The sequence below is a fragment of the Heliangelus exortis genome, chromosome 1, assembly GCF_036169615.1.
Source record: "Heliangelus exortis chromosome 1, bHelExo1.hap1, whole genome shotgun sequence".
NCBI lineage: Eukaryota > Metazoa > Chordata > Aves > Apodiformes > Trochilidae > Heliangelus > Heliangelus exortis.
In genome coordinates, this window is record NC_092422.1 from 177,904,225 (window position 1) to 177,914,493 (window position 10,269).

General features: G+C 38.3%; 1 protein-coding gene across 1 annotated transcript in view; it reads right to left on the reverse strand.

The window, feature by feature from the left end:
* Window positions 1-9,983, reverse strand: part of MOV10L1 (Mov10 like RNA helicase 1) — a 28,527-nt gene extending 18,544 nt beyond the window's left edge. The window contains exons 1-7 of the mRNA XM_071733806.1: window positions 9,882-9,983; window positions 9,240-9,424; window positions 4,114-4,270; window positions 3,609-3,721; window positions 2,799-2,989; window positions 906-1,046; window positions 21-259 (exon numbers count right to left, since the gene is read on the reverse strand). Coding sequence (XP_071589907.1) covers window positions 21-259; window positions 906-1,046; window positions 2,799-2,989; window positions 3,609-3,721; window positions 4,114-4,270; window positions 9,240-9,424; window positions 9,882-9,966 — 1,111 coding nt within the window. The 5' untranslated portion in view covers window positions 9,967-9,983. The remainder of the gene's footprint in view (window positions 1-20; window positions 260-905; window positions 1,047-2,798; window positions 2,990-3,608; window positions 3,722-4,113; window positions 4,271-9,239; window positions 9,425-9,881) is intronic.
* Window positions 9,984-10,269: the final 286 nt, after the last annotated feature.

The following is a 10,269-nucleotide window of genomic DNA, read 5'->3' on the forward strand; positions in this document are numbered from 1 at the left end:
ATATTAACATTTCACTGTACCTGGAACTCTGTTCTCCATGATGGAGGAATTATTCAACGACTCACATGCTGTTCCTCCACTGTCATCATAAAAATTAATTGCAGCTTTTGAGAGGCTTTCTTGACTTGTTGGAAAAGATGACAGATAGGCTTCTGGACTATTCTCACATTTTTGAGGAATCTGAAAAGTGAATTGCTTCTCTTTCACCCATCCAGCAAATCTGCAGCTGATTAAGGACTGCGGTACACTCCCTGTATTCCTACAAGTAGTTAGGCAATTAATTACATAAATAAATGCACAGTTAATGTTCTTATCATTGGGTAACTTATTCTCAGGAAAAAGCACATAGCAACAATTAGAGGTATTCAAGTACGACTTTATTTGAGCCTCTATGCTCAGATTTGAAGAGAAACAAACACCCCCCCCCTCAAAAAAAAAAAAAATTTGAAAGAGAAAACCACCCAAACAAAATAACCTCAAGGATATGCCAACACTTGTTTAGCATCCAAGTTAAAAAAAAAACACCAACAATAAAAAAAAAGTGGTCTGTTTTTAATATGTAAGTATGCAGCAGTCCTCTTGAAAAAAACAGCTCATCTGCAGTTTAAAAACAGCCTTACAAGTAAAAGCATTTCTTTTAGTTCTCATGCCATAAAGGATTTCACTAGGATTGAAGAGACATAGGGCTGGGGAGTCTCAAAGCACTATCTTCAAGCTAGACGCTCAACACCTTTCTAAAGACATTAAACTCAATACAAAATTTTCTTTAATTCCACAGTATTTGGGGGTTACTAGAAGACCATGAACTACAAGGCTCAACTGCAAGAGGCTTCTGTGTGAAATAAAGGTTTACAGACCATGGGGTGATGGGAGGGAAGAAAGCTTAAATAATGAGAAAGGCTTACTTCATCCAAATGATAATTCTTTTAGATTCCCCCTGCTTCAGAGTTCCAAAATTAGTCATTCTTGATACTTCCAGTCCTCCTTTGTCTCTCATTAAGTCTTCACAAGGCTCATCCAGATTGACTTCACTAGAGTGGGACTGCCTGTAAAAATTATTTTAGCTAGCAATTTCATAATCACAGTATTTTAAGAAGAAGCAGGTAAGAGGGTTCACTGGTTTTCTCAGCGACTTTTGCAAGACAATTAGATTGCCTTTACTGATCTAAGCACCAAAATAAAAGCAACACACCTTCTGTCACCAGCACCATGAAACAGCATAAAACTTAGGATACTACACTAAAACTACTTAAGAAATTAGCTAATTTTAAGACCTAAATCAAATGGTGCCTGAAGATGTTATGAATCTCTGTGGGAGCTGATCAAAGACACAACTAAGAGCAGCTCCTTAGGAAGAGCCCTGATTATCACTGGAGCTTGAATAACTTGACTGGAAGTGTTTTAACATGTACCTCAAGCACACACATCTTCTGCTTGTTGCTACAATCTGAAAGCAGTAAACTGAAGAAGAAGAAATCGAAAAAAGCTGAAAACCAAAAAGCACTCCCACCATCACCCATACTAATGATGAGAAATGCCTATGAAACCCAAGTCACATCCTCTTCCCTGAGACAATGATCACAACTCTATCCTCTCAATCTCAGCTACCTGTAGAAAGCATTAACAAAGTTGCTTGTATTCTACAATTAAGAAACTTCAGCTAGATAAACTGGTACTAAAATAACATGGAAATATTTTAATAACCTTACCAGCATTGACACTCCCTAAGTACTCCTTAGTTATCTAATACAGTAAAATACAAAATGACTACAGCTGTTCCTTATTAGCTACATTAATTTACTAGCAAAGCCCACTAGATGTCCCTCATTGCAGCTTAAGATGCTTTTTTTTTTAATATGATAGGAAACATACTGAGGAATCAACCCTAAGGCCTACTTTTGTAACCTGGCTTTAGTAATACTTGGCTGTATAAAATAAATCATTAAAAATAAGTCAAAATGAAAAAATGATTGAACAAGTTGTACTGTTGTGCAAGGTGAGGTAAACACTTTGTGTTATCTCCAGTAAAACAAATTATTTAATTTCTCATAGCTTCTTTGAAGAAATACATACTGCCTTTAGCTGTATTTCCTAGAGACTGAACAAGGCAAGCTCCCTCAAAGACTATGTCAAACAAGCTGACAAGTCAAACTCTGCCCATTCTCTAATTGATTATTTCACAAAATTTTGGTTCTTCTCCATACTGAACTTCATCTAGTTTTTTCTGCAATCTGTTCAGATCCTCCTCACATCATATATGCCATCTAAAGTGCTCACAGAACCTTCCAGTTTGATATTTCCAAGCCATAAGAATCTCTATTATTCAGGTCATTAAAGTAGTCAGTTAAGGACTGACTATCTGAAGAATCACCACAATATAGATAAAACGTGTTAAAGAAATACTCATTTTTCATCAGTTTAACTGAGAACGTTTTTCAAACAGTAAAATCCTCACACAGAAAAATGCCAAGATCATGATCTTATCTTGTGTTTCTTCTATTCCAACAAAACCATGCAAAATTTCTTCCTTGCCTAGTAAAAAACTCCGAGCTCAGATGTTACTAGTTTTGCTTCTAAAGTAAGCACAGATGTCTCCATGTTCTGGAAAGGAAGAGGAAAAAGCTAAGATGTGGGAAGATCACACTCTGATCTTCCTAATGATCTATCATACCCTCTAGTCAACTAGTAAAGAATTCACAGTATTTGTAGCTTAATAATGCAACGAAAATTAAGCTGTGTAATTATGATTCATCTCTAGCTGTTATTAGGCAGAGAGGGAATGAAAGAATGTGTATTACCCATCCTGGCTGACTGGCACCAAGCAGACAGCTCTCCAAACATAACATGACTGGTTGCTCTCCACCACAATCGTGTTCACCAGATCATGCCTACGAGGTGAGTAGCCATCAGGAATTCTCAATGAATCCAAAGTGAAAAATATACTCTCATTTACTGTACCAATTCTTCCACAGAGGCTGGAAATGCGAACCTGGAACAGTTTGTTACTTTGTGTTACTTGACATTATTCAGACAACAGGCTACCACTGCATGGGCTTTTCCTGCAAGCCATTCTGAAATTTCAGTTGTTCATGGGAGGTAAATGCACAGCTCTAATTTAGAATTACTGGGCTTGTCTTTAGATTTAAAGGTGTAAAGAACCATAAGTACTTCAGATAAGCATTAGGATCCACTTAAGTGCATACTGCAACACAGTAATTTGATTTAATAATTATACCTGTCTTGTGACTTACCAACATCTTATTTAGTTCTCAATACTCATAGTTAAAAAAAGAATTTTTTTCCTATGCTTATTCACACGTGCAAATAATATTCAATATACAGTTAAGTCAGACATAAGAAATCATAAATGTAATACATATATTCCTAGAGAGAATAAATATTTTCATTAAAATAAAGCAACAGTTGTTAAAAAAAAAAAAAAAAGCAGCTTTGTTACTTGGGAAATAATACTATAAACAGGTGAGCAGATATACTTTATCTTTTAAATAAAGATGTGTTTTAGAAGAGTAAAGTGTTTTAAGTATTAGCAACTTAAAACAACCTTCAAGACCCCACTCTGCACAACATTCCTCATGCAGAATGTTTACCTTGTCTATTTGCTTATATCTCAAAGGCTTTACAGAAACTGCTTCACTGTTCCAGGTCGTTGGGTTAATGAAATATTTTGCTTGCACCCAGTCTCCTTCACAAGGTTTGAAGCCTATGTAAGACAGAACATTTCTCAAGTTTAACTTCTGCATTAATCCCATACAGAACAAATTTAAGTTAAACAAAATAACCAGCCAGAACAGTGCATTATTCAGGTTCACCAGTTCAAACTTCTCTTCGCAGTTCTACCTTCAGTAAGTTATGACCAACTATGGAGACTGTAGTTGAAAATAAACCTGCTTACATGTAACTTGTGCTTTCATGGCTGCATGTAAGTTGCACTCACTGAGAATGGATAGGTCACTCTCTTCATCCAAATCCCTGAGCTTGCTTCACTACATACAGTCTATTAGAACTTAACTTGAGATGTAGACTGCACTTTTATCAGAAGATATTTCTATTGAAAAAAATTAAGGAAGAGCAAACAAGAAAGCACCTACACACCTTCACAGACATCATCCATTGAGAAAAAAGTATTCTGATTGATATAGCCACCGTCCTTAGAGAGCGAGGTAATATTACCAATTAATATTTTCATATGTATTTCAGAAGCACCACAGGTGGGATCAGAGTCCTCCCATGTATTCTGGACCGCGTCCACCTATTGACACAAAATCACCCAAAGTGAAACTGCTGATTTATGTGTTAATAATACATTCCTACAATAAATATCAGAATTGCAACTCCCGATGGAAGTTGCTTATCTGACAAATATATACTTACTGTAGCTGTTCACTGTTGTACACAAAAAGCACGAGTAGTAAACAGTAACTTCTCTTATCAGATGCACTGACAGCTACTATCATTGATTTGACACATTGATTTGTCAAATCTTTCTCGTGCTTCCCTTGCTTTCCTCATATTGGCAGGAGGGACCTCTCCCTCCCCATCAATCTCACTGTACAGAAACAGACCTAGAACATTGCTACTACAGAAAGCAAAAAAAAAGTTTTTTCAAGATACTATTTTAAAACACATTTATAAACACATATTTCAGACTGGCCTGCAGGCATACCATAATAATTTTAATGAAAAAAAACCCTGCAGAGCTGCTTCTTACATTTGAGACACTGATATGGAGTCTGTAAGTTTATTTGCTTAAACAGCAAATAAACACAAGCTACAAAACCATCAATATATACAGTTTACAACCCCCAGCTATGTTGGACCAAGGATATAGCATTTCTGTTCTTCAGTACTAGAATTCTAGGGTTCACTTCCTTCCTCCCAAAGAGCCACCAGCATCAGAACTTCAGGAATTTCCATGATAAAGTTCAAACATCTGTTCTGAGCTTCCCTGCTCTCTACAAGGAGCAATAACATCAGTGGACAGAAGCATCTAGGGTGGTTAAGCAAGAACTGCCAACCCCAGATGGCATTTAAAGAAACTACACTGCAATAAAGCAGGAAAAAGATACCAAATTCTGCTTTTATGGGGCTTACAAGGATAAGGATTTTAAGTCAGATCATTACCTTAACAGCTTTTTTTAGAAAGCCCAGCATTTACAAATTCACACCCAGAATAAAGAAATTGAGTAGAAAACTAGAATAACACAGCAAAGGAAATAAAAAAACCCAAACAACTATACAGAGAAGAAAAAAATAGCTTTCATTTCTACATGAAAATTAGAAACTCTGACTAATAAGTATTTTCTTAATGTATAATGTGAAAAACACAATACACTGAAGAAAAGACTCCACAGTGCCATCTTTCTCTTACACTTCAGCACTTGTACACAGATGTAGCACAGTCCTCCGACAGCCACACTTCTCTGAAGTGTTAAGAATTTTACACTTGCTAAATGATATTACTACCTTCGTGTGGCACACTTCTTGGAGGCACAACTTTCACAGGGAACACATGCTCTGTCTTGATCACATGGATCCTATTCCAAAAGCCAAGGCATCATCCCAAAATAGAAACTGGTGAGGGAACTTGCCCTGGGATGGAAAGCTGAGTGCTGGAGCACTTGCCCTGGGAGGGAAAGCTGAGGGATGTGGGCTTGTCCAGCCTGGCTTCAGGCAGACCCAACAGCAGCCTCCCCCTAATTAACAGGAGGTCATCAGGAATACAGAGTTGTCATTGTGGGCATAAACTGAAACAAGAATTCTTCAGGCTAGATATAACAAAAAAAATTTCACCACAAGGGAAGTCAAGCACTGGAAGAAGTTCTCCATAAAGTCTGTGTGGTCTCTCTTGATCCTTGGAGGTTTTCATGACTTGGTGGATAAAGCCCTGAGCCACCTGGATCTGACCACTAGAGATCTGAGCAGATCGGACTGGAGAGATCCTGAGGTCTGGTCCAATCTGAACTACACCATGATCCTAATTCCTATATGATTTTTTTGTAGAACATAGTAAGTATTACCACTTAAGAGAGTGATAAATAGCCTGTGTCTACTACTCCAGAGTTCACAAATATTATAGTTAAACTGTAAATAATTTTTTTTTTAGTAAATATTTTTATATTGCATAAAAAGCCCTTATTTCATGGTATTCTTTTCACTAACATGAAAACTCACTTAAAATATATTAAAAAAAAAAAATAAAAATCTATGTTTTGCTCCAGGCTGACAGACATATCTTCAAATTCACTAAGTACAATACCAGACTTTCCCTTAAGTGATTGGTATAGCTTCATATAGAATCTAAATAAAAAAATCACAGTGTTTCAGAGAAGACTGCAAAGTTTACATTTAATGTAAGTTACATATGGAGTTATAGTTGGAAGTAGTTTGTATACCTAAGGAAATACTTTCAACACATCAAAACACCTTAAACCTCAAACCATGATATTTCTCAGCTTAATTTTCCTTTACCAATAAAACTGTAACATTGTTCCTTGTATGAGCTCAAAACAGCCTTCCTACTGCCCCTGACTGCAGAGCTTGCAACAGAACCTCTAATAGTTTGGCCAAGTTTAATTAGACTTGACCTCAAATAAACTGAAATCTAGACTTCTAAGTTAGGATTTTTCCAAAACATATGGCAAGAACCAGCACTTCATACAGCAGACTGAGCAGAGTGCCACCCAAGTCTGATCACACTCTGCCTTAATGCAGAGGATATAAAAGCAGTGACACCACAGAAGTTTAAACTGCACCTTTCAGACTCTCCCCAAAGCTGCCCACCAGCAGTGCTCAGGCTGTAGAGCCTGCAGTCAGTGCTAACACTGGAGAAGCATCTTCTAGGTCACTTAAAAAAAAACAAAAACAAAGTTAAGTGGTAGTATCTCAGAATTTTGGAAGGAGACTCTACTGGTGCCAAAGCATAATTTTCTGTAATATTTAATGCTTACACTTGTAAGAAAGCTGAATATTTTCCACTGCCTAGGGGATTAAACCAGACTTATTTTCTTCTTTCTGCCTCCCCCCCCCAAAAAAACCCAATTAAAACCCAAAACTATAGCTGAAATGCTATTGGCTGTTCTAAGCAAACTGCCTTTTTACATCAATAAACCAGGTAAAATTTTGGGACAGCAAGTGGAAGCCCCAGACTCTTTATACATACTTTGAATAAACAAGCTTTGCCACCTTGCTTATTGAATCAAGGCTGCCCTTGGACTTTGACTTTCTATAGAGTCCAGTCAGCTTTAGGCATAAGCTTGCCTTTCATTTGCTTACCCAGTCAAAAACTATATTGCCAGAAAAAGATCTTTTGAGATGCCTGCAGGACTTAAGGCTCATCACAAACAGAAACAAGAGAAATCATAACGTTTATCTTTATAACTTTTGAAAAGGCACATCCAGCAAAACATCCCACAGTTGCTAGAATATCCTTGTTGTTTGGGAGATCTTTTCAATATATTTCTCAGTTACCAGGTTTATGTATTTTGGAGTGATGAAAGTATTTCATCAGTAGTATGAAATCTGTCAGTTTGATGGAAAACAAGCAAGGAAAATGAAGAATTAAAGTTATTTATTTTTTGATTGTGTGCGACTGTACTCTTTTACCAAGCACTGTTGAAACTGCTTACTGGACTGCAATCATGCAATAAAGTTTTGATGAAATGGATTCACTAAGAACCCCCCCAAAAAAAAATTCTGTGTGAAACTGGAATTGATTCCATGACTTTATATTCCTCTTTTTAATGTAGTTCTCGTAATCAGTATGAAATGTCTTATATATGTTAGCCTAGAGGAATTGTACTTGCTGACAAATGAAAGGAAGGACAGAACCAAGCAAAATGGAAACATCCAGCATTTTAAATATTCCTGAAATAAAGTATCAAAAACCAGATGCCTAACAAAGTCAGATTAAACCCCCCCCACCCAACTGATTATTGTTAACTGCCAACATCTTGGAAACGGTTTTCATGAGATCCTTAATTATTACCACACCAGCAATAGAGCTTGGAATGGAGTTACTGTACAAGTAACTCTGCTGCATTTCACAAACACACAACAATGCATCTAAGCCCTCAAATGCTCCACAGAGTAAAACACAAATCAAGGTTGTCTTCTAGTATTTTTATTTTCTGTCTACTCCTACTTGAGATGTGACATTTCTAACCAGCCTCATTTTACCAGACACAGTATGATTACTGCCAATTCAACCACTAGAGGAAAATATCCACATTTTTGTAAGTGTAAGCCTATCCTTGAGGGAGTTTATCACGTGCAATACATTATTTTAGCCAGAAAACGTCTTCCCCATTAGCTTGGCATACATCTCATGGACTATTATTATGTTCAGGTGAAAAGCAAGTTTATTGCTGACAAATAATAATTAAGAGTTTCAGCAGGCATCTACAATCTTTGCATTGGTTTCCCATTTTCATATTAATTAGGTAATCTTTCCCTAGGACTAACAGCTGTAGTGGCTGATGAGGTTAGAGCTCTGAATTCTAGGTGAATTTTGGAATTCAAGGTAAAAAAGGTGAGAAATACAATAAAGTAAGTTCCCAGATTAAAATGTGTACTACCATGCATTACAGGAGGCAGCTCTTTCTCATGGCAGAGGGAAACCTCCACTTCTCCTGTACCCACAGTCACACTCAAGGAAAGGCTACCACAGCAAATGGAACTGTATTTGTACTAAACTGCTCCTGTGGTCACTCATGTGGCAGCCTGTGACAGTATCTCATGATTCTTTACAGAGACCCTGTTACCCTTGAAATTGCAGCTCTTCAAAACCTAAGTATCAAGAGGCAACACTAAAATTTTAATTATACTTCCAGTCACAGATGCAGTTTTATTTTCTTACTCCTATAATCATAACATAAAATTGCCTTTGAAGCTCAAAAAAGGTTAAGATGCAGAGATTTGAACTCAATATGGTTAAGCAAACTCTGATGCAATTATATAAAACTGACAGTTTTGTGTACCCTACATCTAGGCCTATATTCAGAGAATCAGTATTAAAGAATCAACATTTTAAAGGAGATGGAATAAAGTAATAATAATAAAAATAACAATAAAACAAAACCTAATTTATTTCCACTAGGTGAAAGACTGGGACTTTCTCCTATTTTGTAGTATTCAGAAGGTGAAAACCACAGTAACTTCCAAAATAAAGTCTCAAGGAACTTACAAGGAAATTGAGGCTACTATTTATCTTCACATCTTACCCTGATGGCCGTCAGACCTCCCGATGTTTCATCCTCTTCCACAGTGGCAGTAACTTCCTGTCCAACAGCCAGCACCATATTTTTTGTAACAGCATCCTTTGTGAAGACTATCATGTCATCTATCATCCCATAATCATAGCAAAATCTTGTTACTACTCCTTTTACAGTTTTTAATTTTTTATCACCTGCATCCAGAGGAAAAATTGACATCAAATAAAATCACTTGTTATAGAATTATACAATAAGAACACTACTAGAAGGGCCATCTCTTCTTCAAAAAAATACTGACACCTGCCAACTAATTAAACCTGATGGAAAGTTATGGTTTCAACCAATTATAAAAAAACCTAGTTAATCACAAGCTACACTGTAAAAACATATTTTAAGCAGCATCAAAAATCACAGAATGTCTCGGGTTAGAACGGATCCATAGGGATCATTGAGTTTAACTCCCTCCTCCTCACAGGACTACCTAAAACTCAGTCATAACGCTAAGAGCTCCCGATTTCCCTTAAGCAGTCAGGAATTGACTCCACCACACTCCCACAGCGCACCTGACCACCAAAGCGCTCAAGGCCCTGAGGCCGCACAGAGGCCCTGCACGTGGCACCACAAAACCACAACGAACCCAGGAGCTTCTACCTGAGGCTGCCCATCTCTCATCTTGCTCCTCGTCACTTGCACGTCTCCAGAAGAAGGAGAGAACCTTAGAGAAGAGGCTGAGCATCGCTGCCAATGCCCTGCACCCCCGCCGCCCCTCAGCGCCCTCCCCCGCCGCCGCGCTTCAAGCCCCCGCGCTGCCGCCAGCCAATCAGGGTGGGCGCTCCCGGTCACGTGACGGATGGCAGGCCGCGTGCCGGGGGGAGTGTCACGGCTCAACGCGGCTTTTCCCGCCGCGCGACAGGGGGCGGGGCGGTGGCTTCGTGCGGCTCAAGCGCTGCGCCGTAGCCCGCGCGCCGGGAGTGTGGCGTCACGTGCAGCCCCTCCGCCTCGGCCCGGGACGCCCCGCGCCTTCGCGCAGGGGCAGCCC